Source organism: Hetaerina americana, unplaced genomic scaffold (assembly GCF_022747635.1).
Source record: "Hetaerina americana unplaced genomic scaffold, ioHetAmer1.1.p SCAF_1, whole genome shotgun sequence".
Classification (NCBI taxonomy): Eukaryota; Metazoa; Arthropoda; class Insecta; order Odonata; family Calopterygidae; genus Hetaerina; species Hetaerina americana.
In genome coordinates this window covers 22,571,490-22,595,305 of record NW_027286069.1, presented here as the reverse complement: position 1 = coordinate 22,595,305, position 23,816 = coordinate 22,571,490, and the positions used below count along the sequence as shown (strand labels likewise).

At 37.2% G+C, this 23,816-nt stretch overlaps 1 protein-coding gene across 3 annotated transcripts in view; it reads left to right on the top strand.

Moving 5' to 3' along the window:
• Positions 1 to 23,816, top strand: part of LOC139689250 (annexin B10-like) — a 148,131-nt gene that overhangs the window by 96,653 nt on the left and 27,662 nt on the right. For 2 of the 3 annotated variants that reach the window (XM_071586312.1, XM_071586299.1), the window contains exons 2-3: positions 16,387 to 16,563; positions 19,169 to 19,376. In XM_071586312.1, the coding sequence (XP_071442413.1) occupies positions 16,387 to 16,563; positions 19,169 to 19,376 (385 nt within the window). The remainder of the gene's footprint in view (positions 1 to 16,386; positions 16,564 to 19,168; positions 19,377 to 23,816) is intronic. The other variant, XM_071586303.1, reaches the window with a different exon arrangement.

The following is a 23,816-nucleotide window of genomic DNA, read 5'->3' as shown; positions in this document are numbered from 1 at the left end:
TTAATCTCCCGATTAACTTAACAGAATTAACAGAACTTCTGAGCATTATTTTTTGCCGTTAAGAGTTGGTCGAGTGACATTTAAATTTCGTTCCCTGCCTCGTTTGTTTATTATTAATATAGAAATTATTATATAAACCTCGTTGCAATTAGGCAATCGTCCTGGTGGAAAAGGTCAGGTCTGGTCAACGGTCTCTCTTACAGCACACATGCATACGTACACACAAAAGAAGAACAAATATGCGAAAAAATGATCTTATTTACGATGGCTTTTTAAGATTACCAACTGCCAAACCTTAAACACCACCCATGGGCCATACCATACATACAACGTTCCGTCTATCACCGCACTCCCTCCATAATCACGCACTCTTCACTTTAAATATACCCTTTAAAATCACGCCCCGTTAACACATCATTCACTTTTGCAATACAACTTCTTGAATGGACGACATTTTCTCATTTTTTTATTTCTAAAGGACAACTCGATAATGGAACGAGCAAATCTCTAAAATTTTAAGGTTTGGTTTATTCTAAAAATTGAACAAAAATGATTTCGACTGATTACGTCAATAAATCTTACCCCGATGACAATGTATAATGGTGTGGTAGCATAGAATTTTAGGTAGGTTTCGGATGGGCATCGAATGAATAAATGCTACATTTCTTAATTTCCTCTAAGAAGAGGACATAACCTGATATCCTACTCTACAAAGAGTCCCCTCTCTTAATCTCTGTCTTCTCTTCCTCCCTTCCTTCATTCCGTCCACAACATCCCTATCCCAATTTCCACCCCTTCCTCGTTTGTCTAACATTCCTCCCATCCAGTATATCACATTCTTCAACATCCCACTGCCGATCAATACCCTTTTCATCCATTTTTACCCTGTCTCATTTGAACCTCTCCCAACAACTACTTCCCCTCTCTCTTCTCCCCTATCACCATTCCTAGCACTTCCTCGTTTGTTTTCCTATCTGTCCACATAACCTACTCCACCCTTATCCACACCCACATTATCACAAGAGCCTCCGACCTACGCCTATCATCTCGCTTCCACGACCAAGTTTTCGCGTCGTACAAAAAACCACACTCAACTCCCAAAGTTTTCGCTAATATTTCCACATATGAAAACATATTTATTCGAAAGGATGGTCTTTTAAGTTTGAACAACAACAATAGCTTGAAAAAGGATTTAGCCTTTTCCGTTCTCTCATCACGTACAACAATGATCGTTCGATTAAGAGTGACGTCAGGCGTAGTATCTCACGTGGGATTCCAGACGTCTCAATGGAAATTTCGATTTTCTCGGCGGAGGCCAAAGGGAAAGGGACTGGAGAAAGCTTTCTAGGGTAAAAGGGTCGGCGGGGAAACCGAAAGAGGGGACACAGGTGGAAAGCCTTCAGCCTAAGTAAGCCGTCCCCTGAGCGCGATCCTGAGTAGGATTTTCGCAGGGAACGACGCACGCATGACTGATACAGAGTGTGAGTGACGTTCATAATCATTCCGTTGATCATGAATCGCTTTATCGAAAATCATAATGGATAAACGATTTTTTTATTTGGGCTATCCTTATGTTACTAATTTTGGGTAATCAACAGGTTGCCTACCCTGAGGCCCCGATTTCGAATCCCTGAGATGGCAGGGTATTTTTCAGTGATATCCCGATCCCTTACTTGAGATCCTATGACCAGTGCGCCGTCCGTCGGATGGGACGTTAAAATTTGTGACCCTTAGGTACTTTCTTTTTTTAAAGAGTATAGGCTAATTTCCACTGCCATGTTTCTTTCTGCACCCTTCTTCCGTGCCCTGAATATCCTGTCCCCATTACCAATCAAACCTTTGATGGTGCAAATGACATTTTAAGCTGTCTGTCGCCTTCCCTATTGACTAACTACTACTGGTTATAATTTATTATTGCAAAGAATAGATTGAGGTTTAAATTTACTGAATATTTCCTGCTCTCCAAATGAATTTATCGCTTTGAAATGCTCTACACCAATACGAAAAGTTATTAGTAAATTTATGTGTTAATTGGGTGTCCAATAACCGATGAGATTTGGTTGTCAATTAGTCGGCATGTTAAACATTACAAGGTGATCTGTTCATTATTTTATTCGAAACGATAAATAAGAAAAATGAGTTGAATTTGATCATTGAGTTGTAGTGAGGTTATTTGAAAAATTAAATTAGGGAGCATTTCTTGGGAGAAACATTCGAAATATGCAGAACAAGTGGATGCAGGAGATTATACTGAGCGAGGCAACGGGATGCTGGAGATGGTGATATGGGAAGGGAGGAATCCTGGGAGAACGAGGGAGAGGGAGGAAAGGAATACGGAAATTGGATTGAATTAAGGGGAATAAAAAGTTTGCATTGCTGAAGATCGAGTTTATGTAATTTTTTGTGCTAGGGTAGAGGAAAGAAGTAAGTGGGCTTCTTATGACAGCATTAAGGAAGATTGTAGTTTCGAAGAAATTAAAAAAAAGGAGTAATCTAGGACATGCGAGGTGGATTCATCTCGACACATACATGTGAATAGTCGTTACAGACCGTCCAAAACGTGTCTTCGAATAGTAGGAACACTTTGTAATTGAAAGGATTAATTAATAATAATACTCACTTTGTTGGTCCGCTTGTACAACGTTGCCACAACCACAAACTTGATCATCAATTTGGAAATCACTCGTTTAAGTCATGAAATTTTCGTTACCCGACAATGCCGACCGTTTGGTGATGTCACACCCTCGACAATACTTTTCATTCTTGTGGGCTAAGCTCGGGACATACATCCATGTCGTGACGTCAAAATTTCGTCATCGTCGAATCGTGACATTTTCGGGTGTTTCCGGGGATCTCCCCCGAAGTCACCGATTGTTGCTGACGAATCCGGGCCAATAGAAAAGAGAGAGAGAGAGAGAATTTTTACTTGATGGCGCTGTCTCTTTATCTCTCTCTCTCATTTCATTGCGCTTGGCGCCGTTCCGTTGGATGCGAATGACTCACCCTTGCCACGTGTCCGTAGCATCGCGGTCATTTCGTTATCATCTTGTTCTTTTTTCTTCTTTATTTTTTTCAATGAGCACTGATTTCAACTCGGTAATGCACGTGTTAATTCGATCCGCCTGGAACTCCTTGGTCATATACGTCCACGTCTCGCATGAGTCGCCAGTGCGCATATATTAGCCCCGATTGAGAAATTATCCTCGGGAAGAATACCGGGGTCGTGCATCTGGGTAGCCATTGATTAAACTCTCTTGTCGGGATGTTGCCAGCTTGTGAGGATCTTACCGGCCTTCCACTCTTGTAGTAACCGGATGCGAATGCCGTTGGAAGCCATCTGTCGCAACCATTTCCATTTCAAAATGAACATATACTTCTGGGTGCTCGTTTGAAGTTTCGCTCAAACGTCCAAGTCTTCAGGAGCGAAGGACTGGGCTAATTATTTGTAAGTAAGTAATGACTTAATAAGTAATTATTAAATATAAGTAATAACTACCTCGCCTACGTTTACGACATAAACCCCCCGCGGCCAATGGCAGGGGATGAAATTATAATCTACCCCATACCATTCAGATATTTAGATTAGAACTATCAAGAGTAAAAACTACAAATTCAAAATGTTATTTTTCACCTGAACGATCAAGGAACGGAATAGCTGTTAGCGATTGCGTTAGAATGGGGAAACCTTCTTTTTCCATTATAAGTAACCTTTTATGTTGGTAATTCAGTTGACCTTATGTAATTGTCCTTATCGTAGATAGCAGCTCGTCTCTTACTGTACGTTATTTGAATTATATTACGCAATAATGGTTACTGCCATCTTTGGAAAACCTCAATATTTGTTTTAGCATGCCCGGTGTGTGTAATCACTCCCTGCCATACTCCCTAGAGGTGGCTTGCAGGGTACCATGTAGATATATATTCACAACACACACAGTTATCGAATGTTTAGGGTCTTTTGGGTGCGTCACACAATTGAAAAAGGTGAGATTGTTTGTGTGTTCTCACAGATTTGCATGTAATACAGTATTTATTCATGCATAGGCACTGTGGTTTCCAAAAGTCTACATGTTGCCATCGGCTACGGAAAAACAAGGAAACATAAACATATCCGTTACGTTGGTATTCCGTGGCTGACGAATTGTAACAGTTTTAGGCTGTGACAGTTTTACGTCACTCTGACGAGCCGGAGTGACCTCTAGCAACTGAATGACAACGTTGCGAAGGTTTTCACCTCTTTCCCCATTATGGCTGATGGCAGAATTTTGATAATAATAGTATGTATTTGTCTCAATGTGCCGGAATGCTGAAATCTTACGTGTCAGTAGATTTACCAGCACAATAGATTCTGGAGAAAAATCCGGAAACCCATAAAATTGTGCAAGGTTATCCAGAAACATTTTAATATTTTCAACAGACTTGTGTTGGAAAAATATTTTAATTTCCTTGCATGGGCATTTTCATTTATTTATTGAAGTATGACGAAGTAATTGGGTTACGAGCAAGTGATTCGGACCAACATAGAAGTACAACATAACATTTGCGTATTCTGTTCATCTGTTTGCGTTGTTGACCAAAGACGGAGAAAGGTTACGCAAGAAGTTAGTCTGCTGGAAGAAGGATCAGTGCAGTGAGTAAAGCACTGGCCAAATTACTTGACTCTGGACATTTCTACTGCTTCTGCAACTACCGATATCTTCTCCAATCAACTGTCCTCGCAAGACCTCTCACTGCTCTCCATTCAAGTTGACCAAAACATCAATAGCAGACCAATAACAGGTGGAATTTATGCAAGAAGGAATGTATCGCGAAGATATAAGTTTAAAAGTGGGGTCATGGGCCATGAGCATTGTCCGATATATGTAACTCTGGACATTGCTTTTTGTAAGCACTGGGATCCTCCTGAGTTTGCTCTACTCACCAAACGTCTTCCTATTGGCCATTCATGATGACCGGAACATGATTTGTTGACCATTAATTAGTTGTTCGGTAAGGTAAGCCTGGGAAAGCGAGTATTACAGAAGCAGAAGCAGTTCCCTTAGTTATTCAGATTATTAATACTGTCCTGCCATGAGTCGCGTAGATTAATTATACTACAGCAGTGCCCTGAGTCTAACACTATCCGTACTACTCCAATCCGGAAAATCCTACTGCTTCTGTAACTACTGATCTGTAAACGACCTCTCTCCCTGTTGATCATTCATGTTTACTGAGTTATTTGTGGAAGACCAATGACGGTTAAAGGGAATGCGAGAAGGCATACCTTAGGAAGACGCAAGTACAGAAACAGTGTCCTTCGATTAAATCACTGTCATGAAGTATGTCACTCTGGGCATTTCTTTTTGTTAGTACTAATAAATTCCTACGGTCATTTAACCTTGGCAGCTAATGTGCTCATCTTAGCGCAATTGAATTGACATGGAATCCCAGTCTTCCTGTAGACAAGGCACCTTCCTGCCAGCCGCTTATGCATAATGTCCAGGAATATTTCCCTCCTTTGGAAGCGGTAGTTGGCCTTCGAAGGAATTGTTAGCGCGCGAGGTGTATATCGCGTGGCGCTCCCGGCAATTCTTTTGTCCGGTAGATGGGTGACGCATCACGAAGGCGTGACTTCCGCCGTTCGCATCTCCCCTCCCCTTTTTCACCCTCCTCACCCCACCCCCTCTCTCTCTCTCTCTGACTCTATTTGGCCTCTGAACACTACAAGTTTCATCCCAGCTTCCTCTTCGACTAACCCTCGTCCACGTTCACCGTTCCAACGAACCAATTGCATCGTTTCCTGTTCCGTTTGTGAGCGGAAGGGATGCGGAATCGGTTTGTGAATAGGGTCCAGCTGGAAATGGATGGTTAACTGGGAAGTTCATTTTGTTTGTGTGTAGAATGAGAGTAGTTGATGGAAATTTTAGGGGAAATCAGACCGACGATTACTAATTCGGTTTTGGCGAAAATTTCGTCGATTGCTCGATGATTTAAATGAATCGCTCGGCGGAGGTATTGAGCCCTTGAAATTTTGCTTGCTTTATCGAAATATCATTTTTTATCCTTATCAGAAAAATACTACCTTGATCAAAAAGTTCCCGGAATAACCACCGTGTGGCGCTCCCATCGTTCCGATTTGAGTTCTGTTTTTTTTGTTAAATTGGTACATCTGTTGTTGATATTCCCTTTAAATCTTAGTGTCATAACTTGACATTTGCAAAAGTTACGTAGCCAAGAGTACATCTATCTCTGTGTGTGTTGGCGATTTTTTACAATTTCAGAAATGGATTTAAATTTGCAACAACGAACTTGTATTAAATTTTGCGTAAAAAACGGATTTAGTGGCGCACGGACGTTGGAAATGTTGGAAAAGTGTTTCGGCAACGATTCTCTAAAAAAAACGGTCGTTTACCAGTGGCACGAGCGGTTCAGAAGTGGTCGTGAGTCAATCGAAGATGATGAACGCAGTGGCAGACCATCGACATCGAAAGTCGGTGAAAAAATTGATAAAGTAAAAGAAATGTTGGTCAATAACCGCAAATTAACCATCAGAGAAATAGCGGAGGACTTGAACATTGCCTATGGATCCGCCCAAGACATTGTGGTTAATGATTTGGGTTTCCGTCGTGTAGCAGAGCCAAAAGACCTCAATTTCATGCAAAAAAGAGACCGTGTTGACGTCGCAAAAGACATGATTTGCGAGGCTGAATCCGATCCCACATTCATCAAAAGGATCATTACTGGAGACGAGACGTGGGTTTATGAGTACGACACGCAATCCAGACATCAGGCAAGTGAATGGCGTTCGCCAAATGAGCCGAGACCAAAAAAACCACGTCGTTTTCAGTCAAAAAAGAAGGCAATGCTGGCGGTTTTCATGGATTACAACGGTGTAGTGCATCATGAATTTTTGCCAGAAGGCCAGACAGTAAACAAAGAGTATTATTTGGGCGTTATGAGACGTTTGCGTGAAGCAATTCGCCGAAAGAGACCAGAAATGTGGGCAGAAAACTCGTGGATTTTGCACCATGATAACGCACCGTCGCACAGTGCTATCATTATTCGTAATTTTTTGACGAAAAATGCAACAAATACCATCCAACAGCCACCGAATTCACCTGATTTCGCTCCCTGTGACTTCTTTCTGTTCAATCGAGTTAAAAAACCATTACGGGGAACGCGTTTTAGCAGCCGAGAGGAAGTAATGGAAAAATCGCAGGAAGCACTGATGGACATACCGAAAACCGACCGTAACTTTTGCAAATGTCAAGTTATGACACTAAGATTTAAAGGGAATATCAACAACAGATGTACCAATTTAACAAAAAAAACAGAACTCAAATCGGAACGATGGGAGCGCCACACGGTGGTTATTCCGGGAACTTTTTGATCAAGGTAGTATTGCTCACGACGTCGATGTGAAGGAACCCGACGTACAGACTTTTGCCCAGTCCCAAGAAACTTGGGCTAAAGTATTCTAAACCGCCATTCCCTATGTACTCAAATAAATTATTCTTTAACTCTGTACACTTTCATATATATTTGTTATATATATAATATATGTATATACCTGTATGTATATTCAAACACGACCACCCGCCAAGTGGTGAACAAATATTCATTATCATGGATAAAGATATAAGGAAAAGTACGGGTCGTAGGAGACGTAAAAATCACATATCTTTGAAATATATATATATATATATATATATATATATATATATATATATATATACATAAAACAAACTTGGAAACCGACAAACAATATAAGAAAACGTAATGATTACTTCTATTTCTTCCGATGAAGGCGGAGCTGAATTCCGTCGAAATGATCAAGAAATAACGTGTGAGTGATCTTTTTATGCTTCTATATTGTATTGTTGTTGCTGTCCAATTTATTATATATATATACATATATACATATAAATATATATATATAATACATTGGACAGCAACAACAATACAATATAGAAGCACATAAAAAGATCACTCACACGTTATTTGATCATTTCAACGGAATTCAGCTCCGCCTTCATCGGAAGAAATAGAAGTAATCATTACGTTTTCTTATATTGTTTGTCGCTGTCCAAGTTTGTTATTCGACACTTCCGTGTTACTTCGACGAAATCATCTATATATATATATATATATATATATATATATATATATATATATATATATATATATATATATATTTATGCATATATACGATAAAAGTAAATATAAAGTCGTAACCCTAGCGATGGTATATAAACTTAAAAAACCAAAAAATTCCCTCGGGATTTTGTTTTCTTTTTTCAATATTTTGACATCGCAACCACCTTATTTCAGCGGAAGGAAGCATAGGTCGTCTTTTCTTTCATCTTTTTTTTTCTATTCTGACGCTCAAAAAGAATAGTTACTGAGGTCGTCTTTATAGGTCGTCTTTTCTTTCATCTTTTTTTTTCTATTCTGACGCTCAAAAAGAATAGTTACTGAGTTTGGATCTATATTGCAAGTATGGGACTTGTTGGGAATATTGTCAGCAAAAACAGGCATATCATATGTTATCGAGAAAGTTGAAGAATATCGAGAAGTTGAAGATAATATCTTTTTGTATCGCACCCTAAAGGTGATATCAGGATGGGAAACAATACGAAATTAAACGCAGAGCTTTCAATAGTCTACGAACGCGGATCCATCGCCAGGGGCGACCGAGTTTCATCAATACCAATCGTGAGGGGTCGGGGCTGATGAGACTGGCATTTTATTATCCTCTTCCCCCCCTTCTCTCTCTCTCTCCATTCAGAGATTTGCCCTCGCTTCAAAAGGTCATGATGGGGGAATACCGTCATGCGATTTCATTCATCAAATCGACCCTCGTTAAACGCGTGAGACATTGGTTTCGCGTTCAATAACGAAGAGCTGTGGAAGATTTAAAAGCTTAAACGCGGTTAACCCGATGCATCGAACGGGAACGAGATTGAACAAAGAATGCGACCAAGTATGATAAACGAATCGCCCGGTGCCATGTTTGTTTATCATATTATTGATTCGTTCATTATTACAAGAAAAACCTGGAGTGTAATGAATTAATCCCAAATCACTTTAGAGCACTTCTTCCAAAATTCCATTGCTCGGGAAGTTTAGTTGACGGGTAGAAGAAATTGTATGATTCCGTGGTACTGATCCATTTCTCCATTTTGTTACAGTTTTACCCAAAATACGTCCAGGTAAAGATGGAAATTCCCATAAAATAATAGGGTTAACTGATGTCACTCTATTAGTACACCATTGTCAGGGTGTGGGGGCGATCAGCATCTGAGGTTAACAGGGTTCGGTGGCTTATTGTGGAGAGTATAAGGGTATTGAGGGAATTATGGGGGAGGAATTGTTGGTGGGGGTGAAACCCAACAAATCTGCATAGGCAAATTCTAATGGAACGAATGGTGACTAGGGGTCAAGAAATTTAACGTCCCATTTGACGGCATTAAAATACCCTCGTCCTGGGGTATCGAACCCGGGCCTCCTCCGGTATTGGGTGCAATGACCTCCAATGCATTGACCACCGCACCATTTACATTTCCATTTCACCTTTCTGTGACCTGGGTCTCCAGAGAAAGGGTCATCTATCCGTTCGCGAATATTAATTTGCATATTAATCCGTAGATGATGATGGCGTTGGCACTCCCTCGCTAGAAAGTTGACCCTGGAGGTCAAAAATACACCATATTATTACTTCGATCCGTGAAGTAAGTACATGACACTACCGGCTTTCTCTCTCATATGGACGCCTTAATATGAACGTGAAAAGTCGACGGACCGATATCATTTCGACATTTGCAATAACTACCGCTCATTAAACATATTTCCGTGTATTCCAAGTAATGACTAGCTGACGTTTCAGTGACCTGTCGGTATTTAGTTCACTCCTCAAGTAGTATTTGAAAAATTAAATTTTGTCTTCCGGGTCAAGGGAGATTTTTTGTTAACTGACCAGTGTACCACACTTTACTGTGATCCTAAACCCATTGTAATATGGCACAAAAAATCCTGAATCACAATGCTTCATATTAAAATTATTTATTTCTTTGCCTCAGCATACATTCTAAATTTCCGCCTGGTCTTTTTTTGTCCAAATATTTACTTAAATTGCCTGTCATTTACTTCCGTTTCTTTATGAAAGCTTCCTACCCTTAGGCAATTTTTCTGTGAATGTCGTCATCTCTCCGCCAACCTCTTTCCAAAAACACTTCGTAAATATGTGAACAGTTCCACGAGTTCTAATTTTTGTCCTTCAACTTTAAAAGTTTATCTAAGTCTTCATCTTTCTTGAAAATATCACTTCTTACGTAGTGCCGTGAATATTTTTGCGCGGGAAATTCGATATTCTGTAAGAATTTCATCTTTAAATGCACAAATGTTATATGTATATGATGTATTAGTAAATTTGGCACGTACCATACAAAACAGAACCATCCGCGTGTTGATTTTCTGTCCTTATTCCAAAAGAAACGCGATTGTTTATTCTTATTCTGTTTATTTCCACCGTAAATATTTACTTGACAACGGGCATATCGACTCCATTCTTCTTTCGCTGTTAAAGTTTACATTTGTTTTATGTTGTAAACGTGTAAAAGAAGGAATACTCTTCGTCTTCAGTATATTAATTCCTATTAAAAAATTTTTTAATTTGAAAAAAATGCATCGCCTCATCACGTTAACGTGCAGTTGTGGATTAAATGCGAGTTTTATTTTCAAATGCGAGACCAGACGCGCTAGATTTTTGTTGAATAGGAGGGCGGTGTCGTAAAGTGTGGGTTTCTGGAACCGCGGTTTTGGAACTCTCGCCAAAAAGGTGGGTTCCACGAACCACCCGTTCTGGAATGTTTGTAATTTACCATTCATGCCGCTTGGAACTTCTGAAAGCTTTGGTGGGCTCGGTTGACGGTCAAAACTTTTTTATGCATGCGGTTCAAGTCGGTGCTTATGAAAATAGATGTCTAAGTCTTAAAGTACGGCTATGTACAAGGGAAACTGTATTAAATTCAACCGTGCGGATATTGAATAATCAAATTAGCGTAGAAAAAATACAAAGTTAATCAATGTCTTTGATTGGTTCCAGAAGGTATTGATATTTATGTTAAGGTTACCACATGCATACGGAAATTAAAAAAATATTGACCGTCGCTACGAAAATGTAACATATATTACAGAAACAAAATTCAGCATCCATGTTACCATATGCGATATGCAGTTTATACTGTATGCTGCCTACAGTAGTATATGGAAATTTGATTAAATAAGAATAATATTCTTACTGAATAAATCCTTTTTATTTACGCACGAGGCTACGTGGCGTTAATACAAATTCAAAGGACGGGTTTCTTATCCTTTAAAAATTACGTCTCTTTGGCAAATAAGATTCACACACTACAACAACGCCTACCTTACCTATTGTTCTTTCCTTATTTAAACCTTGGTTACTCCTTCACGTTCATGACTAACAGTCCGTGGCCATCTTATAATCAGGTTCCTTTCTTTCTCTTTAGTAACGCGACTAAGGTAGTTTCTTCGGTTCGAATAATTTCATAGACTTCCTTTCTCAAGCATGAAAGTCAGTTTATGCAGCGTCAGCCAATATTTGTTTGTTTCTATAAACAACGCAACAATACGGACCCGTTTCTACAAACATCGCAACAATGGAATTATTGAGTTCGTCCGTTATTACAGCTATTACTTAGTTTCACTGACATTAATGCATGGATAGTTGAATCTAATTCATGTTTGAAATGAGTTTCAAGAAATTACCTTTACGACCTCAGTTCTTTTTAAATACTTTCTGTTTAAAATAGTAGATTCATTGAAAATGTCTTCTCCACGATACCTATCAAGAACATAGTCTAGTGCATGAGGGATGAACATAAGTTAAAATTGCTGTAAGTAATCAATGTTAAATACGAAATATAACGTAAATACAGTCCGAATGATTAAATGTTAGGTTAGTCCAAACTTAGTGGTGCTGCAATTGCAGGAACTCAGCAACCTTTCTCATATTTCACATATGAGATGGAAGAAGCGACCATTTGGTCTCAATTTCACCCAGATAAAGACCACTATCTATCTATCTATCTATGAAGAATAAAAAACAGTACAGTAAACAGACGGTTATTTATTTTGGATAAATTCTTTTTAACAGATTTTAAATTGAAAATAGTGGTATAAAAGAAATAAAATTTAAGTAGGCTGCAAAAAAGCACTTGAAAATCTTCAAAATATATATAACAGAGAGTTGCATTCCAGAAGCGAGAATATATGAACAAAAAATACGAACATCGTCATCACCATAAAGTTATTATGTTTACAAACTGCGTTGCCAAGTTTATGTTTGCTGATTGCATTGCTGCCCCTTAGATTATTTTTAAAGATAAACTTATATTTGTTTCTTAATTAGTCGGTGGCTTTTTGTCATAAAGAATGATAAAATATAACATAAAAGATATTATTTTTACATTTGCAATACGAAATAATATTCATATGTGAAAATTTTACTCCGCTCCCAAATCCGAGTAGAGCTAAATTCAACGAATTTTCGGAGGAATACGAACCTTAAGCTTTTTCCGTAAATCAAATGACAAACGAAATGCGCGCACTGACTTGGCATTTCGAATCGTTGCGATATGCAAGTTCGCGCGAATAATTATAACGGTGGTCTCATTTTGGGTCATTTTAAGGCACACGCGGTGACCTCATACCGTATGACACCGAAGACATGCGATGGAAGTCTTTAGCGATGATGGAAGATGTTTTCCTTGGAAAACTAACACATGCACTGTCCGCTAAGAAGAGCAGATGAAGGTGAGCTAATACATTACGAGGAATAGGTTGTTTGACTGTTTCTTTTTTACTTTCCTTTCTCAGAACAAACCTGAGCATGCTTAAAATATTACTCGGTAAATACTTAATAATTTTTCACTTGCTCAAATGTTTTCTTCAAATTTCGCTCACGAAATGTTCTGTAAGAAACCAGCATATGACTTCGGCCCTGTTCGACTTGAGTGAACTAGGGTGATTCATTCATTGATCAGTGTTCTCGTTCTGAAACCCGACTGAAAATATAGCAGGTTTAAGTTGCAATTGAATGGAATTTAAAAATTATAAAGCACTTTCTGACAGTATGGTAGACGATGCGAGACTTTTGAAATGGTAACGCATGACCGGAGTCGGTTGGTTCTTATCACATTGTTGCGTTGTTTGTTTACGTTACGACTAAACCAGAATAAACAAATTGTTTATCTATATTTGCTGCCGACGTATTATCCGCAAATTAATGATTAACGTACATTTTAAATAGAATGATATCGCTAAAGCCTGGCGTTTAAAATCAAACTTCGGGTTGATTAGTGTGTTTTTTATTCAATAGGAACAAGGGCGTATCCAAGGAGGAATCATGAGCCATGACCCCCCCTCTCCTTCACAATCGGAACCTAGTTTAGACCTTCATGGAATTCAAAAAGAATATTACTCACATTACCGAGACTACTTTTTTAATAACTTTTGTTTCCCGACAATAAAATTATCCACTCTATCGTGGATTTAGGTCTCTGAATAATTTCGATTAATTTAAAATTTGCCTTATTATTATTTTAGTTGCTGTTTCAATGTTTTCACAATCATTACTGCATGATTCTTATTAAAAATCGATAGTAAATTTTAACTAATTCATAACGTTATTCGTTGGGAAAAAGGATATGAAATCAATAGGTTTAAATATCAAAATGAATCCCCCCCCACCCTTCTTACGAGATTGTCTAGACCGGCTACAACAAGGAGATGATCGAATTTCATGGTTCAATTGTTTTTATAAAACCTGATCGGTAATATCAAAACGTATATCTCCGTCCCTTCGTCTGTTAACGTATAAATTCAATAATGCCTGATCTTCAGTGGTTTTTCCTCAGCCCCATTTAACCATCCGATGGCCCCGAAGCGTTAAATACGGCGTGTCCGATTTCTATCAAGATTTTATTTTATCGCCGATTTCGCAGTCGTGGCAAGGAAGGAAAAAAATATAACGACTTCAGACTCGATGTGTATTTTCAACAGAACGACGGATAAATTTTTAACGAGCTTCGTTTTCAAGTTAATTTTTTACGAGAAGGGTCTCTTCTCCCTCCCTCCATCTCTCTGCAGAGCGATGTTTTTTTAGCGCGACAGGTCGCATCGCTATGCGTCCGACGCCCGCCAGAATGTAAGCCGTCGTCCATTTTCCGTATTTACCCCGTAAAAAAATTGTATTTCGGTTGTTCTTCCAAGGGAAATTGATATGAGGCAGTTTACAGTAATATTAAAAAGTACTTTTTTATACGGGACACCTATCACTTCTCCATATCGACTTTCCATCTCTCTATGAACTACATGCTACCATGCAAGCCATCTCTCAGAGTGTTTTGCAGGGGTTGATTCCGCACCGTCAATGGACTGTCATAAGCACAAGTGTATATGTTACTGAAATATTATTGGCTAACGAATAATGATTGTAAACAGCTTTTATTAATTAAATACAGCATGTAAGTTTCTAGTGTTTGAGTACGAGATAACCTGATAGTATTTTAAAGCCGTTTTACACAACGATTTCTATGGTAACTGAAAATTGTTGATTGCTACGCAACAATCACTTTAAACTTCCCTGGTTCACTTGTTATTGGCTGCGGGACTCAAGAATCGGGTATAAAATGGATATCAACCTTATTTCTGCTGTTATATGTACTGAAAATTGGATTCAACTCATTTAAAGCTGAGATAGGATTATAGCTTGAGAGAATACATTATTTTTGTGAAATTACGATGGTCTATCATTACAAAAAATAATACTATCGATTTTCGCCAGGAATCATGCAGAAAATCATTATGAAGAAATTATAACATCAACTAAAAATAAATGAACAAAATTGTTTTCTTTAATCTCTCTTATTATCTTTATTTAGAACTAATGAAAATGACATCCGTAAGTACATAAGTCCGTGATATTAACGTGAAAATATCGTTCAATAACAATGATGACTGGTTTTGTAATCTTAATATGAGAAAACTATTTACGGAAAAAAATTATGGAAAATCATTTTTTTCTATTTTCAACGATAACAGCGGTACCTTTTTACTCTGCACGACAAAATTCAATGTACACCACTCTTTCTCTTACTTGAAGTGATCACAAACATGGCGGATCCCCAAAAAAAAACAATTTGCAAGGAAACGGCCAAAGCGCATGCGCTCAGCTGAGTAGGTTCGTTAAGAATAAACAGAGGTACCTAAAATTACGAAACTTCACTGAGTTTCAGGTGCATGCGTACCCTGACTCTCTGTGATTTCATTGGTTGTCTATGAAATTACTTAATGGAGACATTTATCGTGATGCATCGGCTTAATAATTTAAACTGTTGTTTAGCCGTAATTTACATACATAGCCGTCGTCCATACTGCCGCAATATATAAGTAAACTGCAGTAGTTTTGAGATTCATAGGTTTATCTTTTCGTGAATCCACCAATAAAGGCATTCCGTCCATACTAACTCAAGGAGGTCAGCTGTAAAAATCACTGAAGTCACCATAACATGATGAAAAATTGATGCGTAAACATGGACTTCGACGAACTGTTAACTTTAAAATTGATATTTCAATCATTGATTGCTCTTTCATCGATGTTTATTTATCAAATTACCGTAAGTAAACGGATTTATCCACTCAAGACTCGGCCTCCATTTTCAAATAAATCGTGTGTTTATACGAGTGTTGCACATTTTATTCACTCGTGGCGCTAGAGTTTCAGCCATTATTGCACATAATTGGAGAACTTGAGAACAACTCCTCCTCGCCACTGGTTGGGCAATTTAACAACTTAAAACTTAAAAAAAAATGGACAGGGACCATCTTTCTCGTATAATTTTAGTTTTTATATCCTTTACATCCAAATTTCTTAGGTTAAGTTATTACTCGAAGAGTTAAAAGATTATATATAGTTAAGAGTAAATACGCAATTGATGTATGAAGATGGAATAAAGAAAGGTATAAAACTGTGTTCTCAGAGTGTAAAATTGTCTCCTGGGCATCTTTGTCGATTTTCCTGTATATCGTATCAGATATTTTGTTCAAAAAAAAAAGAAAGGTGAATTTTTAATGTGTCGATTCCACATTTCACTTCCAGAATCTTTTATTTTTAGCATTTAGGGAATCATTTCGGAAGAATGATTTCCTAAAATTCGTCCTGTTTTTTAAAGAAAATAGCGATGCTTAAAAAAATAATCCCAGTGAATGATTTTTCACGATGAAAGCACATTCGAATCTCAATTCTTCGCTAAGAAGATCTCTCCCGCTAAACGTTTTCAGAATCTAAACTTTATCTTCTCCCCTTCCTCTTTTCTCTTCCAGCCTGAGCCGACCGTTCGCCCAGCAGCGGGCTTCGACGCCGATGCAGACGCCACGGCGCTACGTGCCGCCATGAAGGGCCTGGGCACAGACGAACAGGAGATCATTGAGATCATCACGGCGAGGTCCAATGCCCAGCGCCAGGAGATCGCCAACAGATATAAGCTGGAGTTCGGAGGAGTGAGTTAGATTCTAATTGATAGTTACCAGTTCCTCTTTCGTGGCACATACGACGGTATTATGCCATTCCGTGCCAAGGAAAATGTGATGCCGATCCCCAGTACTCTTCCCAACACGTGGTCAACGCGCCATTTTCATTTCAACAATACATACCCGCGCCCAACCGTCTTGCGGAGAACTATAGTACTTAAGAACAGTTATGTTCTTCACCATACTTCGTTTATTTTGTATTGTTTTTTGTTTTTTAAGCTAAGCCGCAGTAAAAAATATAATTGCAGGATGAAGTGATTTACTAAGTATAATGCTTGAAAAATAGATAGTCTTATATAAAGGTACGTCAGTTTGAATATTATGTTTTCTAATACGCTTCCACGGAAAATATTCTCTTTTTTTACTCTGGAATAGTCCAGGTCCACGTAATAGTTGTCGCATATTGTAAAAGGTGCTATACTGATTTTTTTCAAATAAATTCCCGTAGTTAGCGTAACAGATCTTTTACACTATTTTATCTAAGAATTGCTTTTTTTTACTTTTTTCATAAATGATTAAGTTTTTTAATAGTTTTAGTTAATTAATAGTTTTATCTACCCAATGTTCAAACTCAATGTTCAATGTTTTAGAAAAATAACTTTTACTAGCGAATAAATTTAGATTGGACTTTTAACATCCGCAAATGTAATTTTTTTTTGATAATCCTGATCATTCTATGATATAGTTTAATTAGCGTGAAAGTGTAATACAGCGTAAAAGACGAAAATTTTGAAAAAATACCATACCTGCTTTGAGATTTCCATCAACAAGGGTGACAACCACATGAAAAGTTTCTTTTTTTAAGAAATAATACTTTTTAATATTTGGATTTACTTGCTAGGATAATACTAATGCAACTGAACTGATTAATTCAAATGGAAAATAAAATGACTAAAACTTTTCATGTTTCATATTTTGCGACAGTCCTCCATTTTCATGAAAAAAAAATTTGTCTCCTGTATCTCACCAAAAAACTACGGTCCCACGAGTACAAAATACACAATTAGAACATATTTTCACGTGAAGAATACGAGCGATAAAAGTGTTCGCGTGCCTCGCGAAAAAAACACGATTCGTTTAATGTATTTTCTTGAATGATCAGCGGTCAGTTATCGTCAAAGTCCCAGTTTATCGGCCATATTTGTAGCCGGTACCTCACATAACACTTTCATCTCTTTCGTATTGATAAAAGAACCTTTCTGGACTGTTAATCAACTATTAATTCAATATTCCACGTGTACCTAGCATAAGAGAGAGAGAGAGGTAAAAACGATTTCGTGAAGAATTCCGTGATCTCAAAAAGGACTGGTAACTATGAAAATCGACGTTTCGACAGCTGACAATGCAGGCTTCTCCAGGTTAAAGGAAGCATCTCACTTTTTTAGCAATTTCGCTGGATCAGGCGTGATATTTTGGAAGGTGAAATCGATGGATTCGTAGCAAATACTTCCACTTTTGCAAATGCACTTCCTCTGTTAATGAAATATATTTTGACCTAGATTTCGACGTTACATCGACATCCTCAGGTACATAACCTCTTTTCTTCAAGAAGCTTGGTTTTCAGCTATCGAAACGTCGGTTTTAAAGAGCTCTCATCCTGGTTGGGCACCCGAGAATCCTTCAACCAATTAAGTTTGAGATAATTCTGGGACGCCAAATTTCAAAACTAATACTTATTTTTTTGATTTTTTTCCTCAAAAAATAATTAATTTCATTTTAACAAAAGAAAGAAAAGGTGCTGCAATTTTAACCGTGTTACAACTCTCTTTATATAATTGCGTACATTTTGTCAGATTTTCGCAAATATGAAATGTACTTTTGCAACTTTAAACTATGATTACTCTGTTAGTGGTAGTCTTCTACTGCCTTAAGAGCGTGTGGAATAAAATCTTCAATTATCCATTTAAATTTCTTATGAAATTTGCCAAATAAGACCTTGTTTTTAACATCGCCATCGAGAGCAAACTTATGGTTATAAAATTTTGAAATCTTATTGAAATGAAATAGAACAGATATCTCGATGCAATTTTCTATAAATCAAATTTTGAATATATACAAGAGTGCTCAGAGCCTTTTTTTTCACAAAAATAAAACGTGTCAAAGTCAAAAGCAAAGAATAAATAATTTTTTGAACAGTTTGGTGTCATGTGATGCATTTGTTGTTTTTTTTAAAAAAGGATTTTTTTTAATGGAATTGGTTCCTTTTTTTAACATTTTCGATTCTATTTGACTTTATTTAAAATTATAATTAATTTAACCACCACACCACTTAGTTCTTTCATTCTAAAACAAGATGGATGGTCATTTGATTTCTTTTGGTTTAACTCGACCGAAAAACAGGGCACACTTCTCATTGCCCCCCAGCGACGAATTATGAAAACATTGTGTTTGACCTTGCGCATTTCTCCATTCTCTTTTTTTTCTCCCTCTCGTCTCATCACTGTCTCCGTCCCTTTCCACTACGATTCCTTCCCGATCCTTCCTCCTTTCTCTTCTTCATCTTCTGCTTCTTCATCTTCTTCTTCACCTCCTCGACACATCCCGTCGTCTTGTTCTTCTCCTTGCGACGTCGTAGCAGGACCTCATCGAGGACCTCAAAGGGGAGCTTGGTGGTCGGTTCGAGGACGTGATCGTGGGTCTGATGCTGCCGCCCGCCACATATCTGGCTCGGGAGCTGCACAAGGCCATGTCCGGCGCCGGCACCGACGAGGAGATCCTCATTGAGATCCTGTGCACCCGCACCAATTACGAAGTTGGAGAGATTGCCGACGCCTACCTGGAAAGTGAGTGCCTAGACGAGACAACCAATGTGTATATATATATATATATATATATATATATATATATATATATATATATATATATATATATATATATATACACACATAGAACCATGCATAACCTAACAAAGATACAAGACTTTTTTCTGAAATTTTCTGAGTCGGAAACTTTTCAGACCACCTATGTTTATATATAATTATATGTAGAAAAAAATATATATATATAATTACATAATACTGCAACATTTCTCAAGGGAGAGAAGGAACTGTTTCCCGGTTCCTTCTCTCCCTTGAGAAAGGTGACATTGCAAATGAAAATTTGGAATACTTGTTTCTTTTTTTGCGTTTCTGTGTTTTTGTTCGCTAGTGCTAATCTTGGTATACATTATAAATAAATAAATAAATATATATATATATATATATATATTTGAAACATATACACAAACATGTATATATACACACTCGCACACAGTCCTTAGGCGGAGGTACTTGGCGCTTTAAAAAATATGAAATTTTCTTCAGAAAATTCGCACCTAGTAACAGGGGAGACATTGTTTGCAGTAGGCATTTTAAATCAATGGGCGCCATTTTACCTCGAATCAATCGAACGAATCGATCGAATCGAAGTTCATTTAACCTCGCATCAATCGAACTTGGAAGTTCCCTGATCAAAGTGAAAAGATGAAGTCAAAAGTCATTTTTGGTGGCATCATCCATAGGGATACCGCTATTTTGGAAAGAGAGGAGGAACATACCTGTATTAGTTTATTTCTTTGGAAAAAAAATCGATAAATGAGTTTTATTAATACCGTTGAACCACACTCAATATGAGATAGTGGATTTTTCTCCGGATATTCGCGGGGAAAAGTTTTCAATTTCCGGCGCGTAACCCTGCCGCTTTTGCTGTTTGCTTTAAAGGGTCGAATTTTAGGTGCTGGAAAAATCGACTCGGTGGAGAGAATTCATAAGGGTTTCACTCCTACTCCTGTAAACTCTGGATACTCCCCTAAAACATGGCGACTATCCTCAAATTAATACATTTCACAGATGAATGTGTTGACGATTGTATATTAAATACCCATTTTAAATTTGATACGCACATATTCGTGTACAGTGAATCTATTAAAGTGAAATAATCACCCAATCTCCAATGTCGACCATATTTTAAATTAACTCCGTCTCAATTAGATCTTCATGTATTTCTGTCGAATGATGCGTATTCGAACATGTCGTTTTGAGTCTTAATTTTCGGAATAAATTGATAGTTTTGCTTAATCTTTGTTTTTGATCAACATTTTTGGAATAGATAATTGTATTTTTGTATTTTGACCAAGATTAATCGAGTAAATCATTTTACTAAAACATTTGATGTTACATAATCAACTATATAATGTTTATACGAGGTCTGTTAAAACAGTATCGCAAATTTTGAATTTTCGCGGGTTAAACATTTGATTTTCGATTTCTTTGTGGTGTTAGGTTGGTGGTACTTGTGTCTTTCATTTATGCCGAAAGGTTCGGCCATTTTCAATTTTAAGTTAATTGTTGACAGCTGTTTTGGCTTGTCTTCGAGTTTTTCCGGTTCCAAAACATGGATCAAAGAATCTGTATCAAATGTTGTGTGAAAAACGAAATTAAGTCCGCGGACGCATTCCGAATGTTGGCTGTGGCATGTGGAGAAGCTACCTTGGACTAAATCAACGTTTATCGGTGGTACAAAATGTTCTCAGAGGGCCGAGAAGATGTGAACGACGAATAGCGTGCCGGACGTCCGAGCACCACTCGTATCATCACTATTACTGATAACACAAGAACAGGAACTTTTATGTATATCCAGAAAATATTCAGGACTGCATTAATAGGAGGTTAATTTTCCATCACAAATAGATGTCAGTTTATCCTAACTTGGTGTATGGATGGTTTTAAATATTTTCTATTGTTTAGTGTCTAGTGCCTTTATATTATCGTTAATTAAATATCGGCATTTTGATGTAAATATTTACGTTGGGGTTTTTGTATAATATTCAATTACAAAAATCACATCTCATCTAATAAAAATGTCATATCTGCCATGCTTACGGAGAACATAGTGACATGTATGACGATTGCGAATACGTGAAATCAGCTGGATGTATTCAATTTACTCCATAAAGTATAACTCTAGTCTTTCCAATTTTTTTAAATTTGGTAAGTTGTAAAACATAAAAATGATAAATCTACAGGATGTAGCAAAGCAACAGTCATCCAAACTCAAAGAAAATGAACATCGTTATCGCTGTGAAATCCTTACGTTTTCAAACTCTCGTCAAGATTGCGTTTGTTGATTTCGGCGTAGCCACGTGAATTTTTCGAAGAAATTTGTTTGTTTATCAATGACTTCCGATCATATTGCCTTTTTGGCATAGATAATATTTTAAAGTTGGAATAAAATGGCCTATGAGTATTTTGCTTAAAGGATTATGTAAAAAGGGAATATTTTAATCGAATGCGATGCCATTTGGTGGCATTGGTGGATTTTCAATGCATTTACTGACGATTTTTATGGATAATGTACTGAATCAATGCCGATACGAAGAACAAAATGGCATCAAATAAGCATTCGCAGTTACGTATCTTATTTTAGCCAAGGAATGATAATGTTCTTAAAACTATGTTTTTATTAGTGGAATATGATGATAATAATTTGGCTTCCTTAATATTAGCTTTGTGACATTCGTGCGGAATTAGAAAAGAAACTTGTTTAACTATGAGCTTTATTATTTAGAGAAATGGGGATATAAATATTTACCTTTTCGTGCACATGAAATTAATGAGGATACATCGTATCATATGCCATTATACTGTTTTTCGGGTGATATATTATTAAAAAAATAGACGAGACGTATCACAAATTATTCCATCCTTTTAACTAAACGCTAACAATGGACGCCATATTTCAAAATTGGTATTTTTAACGAAATGGTATGATTTTAAATAACGGATGAAAATATGAATGACGATATTGTTGATCAATTGTATGAGGTAAAGCCACAAAAATTGAGATATTTTATTGATGATAATGTTTCTTGGGTTAGTTTTTCTGTATAGTTAGAGTCTGTATAAATCGGAATTGCAGGCAAATGACGGGGTGCAATGGCTGGCGGTGTCCCATTGGGGTAACAGTTAGTCGAAACCCGTCACCTGACTCTCCATGAAATATGCGGACAAAGGTCACTGAGAACAGGTTCTGGGAGCCGGATTTAATATCATTGCGTTTGGTTTGATCGCACTGCTTGTCCAGACTGGCGCAGTAGCAGTTCGCTACCTGACTGTGTGTATATGTGTATATAAATATGTATATGTGTATATATACGTACAGCCATTATAGAAATGTAATGTAATTTAATGTGTGTGTGTGTGTGTGTGTGTATATATATATATATATATATATATATATATATATATATATATATATATATATATATATATATATATATAACGAATTGAATTACTTTAATGGCTGGGATACTGGGTAAGATGTTCGAATAGGTGACATTACGCTAGATGGCGACACATCTATGTTAGGAATGCCAGATTACTTATTCCGAATTAATCATAAGATATTTACTATGCTTTCCCCCCTGACGAGCGGTGAATAAATATTATGTCGTTGACAATTTAAAAAATATGTTTAATTTTTTAAATATTTCGGAATTTCGTCTCTTTTCACACTGCCGAAATGGCCAATTCAATTATCATCCGCCGGATATATTTTTTTGTCAAAATTTCGTGTTTTGGTTGTTCGATCATTAATTATACCTATGTTATATATTTCAAGGCACACCTTTATTCGGTTGCAAACGGCAACTGACATCATAACACGGGTATTTAAATTGAAACAAAGCCTTCCGATCTTCATATAGTCAGTATCAATAGGTCAACGTGGTGACCTTACCAAATAAACTTTTTGAAATAAAATTATAAAAAAAATTTGAAATAAAACAGGATATGTAACAATTATTTTTTTTAACCTTTTGTTACTCATGTTCATATATATATTTCATTTTTCCGTATTTCATTTTATTTCTTCAACAATCCCACTAAAAATGGGGGTCCACTTTCTAAGATCTGCCATTTTTTCCCCCATAATTGGGAATAGATATGAAGAATTGGTTGAACTTAAAATCTCCTGAAAATGTTTAAAAATGCAGCCCATAGATGGCTGCACCGTACCGTGCTCAGAGTAAGTATAACCACCGTTGGAGTGGAAAGAGTTTTTGTAATGGCTTCGTTCTTTGTTGTCTCTCCATGTCTTAGCACCTTAACTCAGCGCAGAAGATTTTTTCATTCGCGTCACCGCATTCTTCCTCCCATCAAATTCTTTGATGGCGTCAGCTCACATATCTTCACCATGAGAGCAGGTGGTGACGTAGAATGATGCCCTCATCGATTACGTCATAGTTT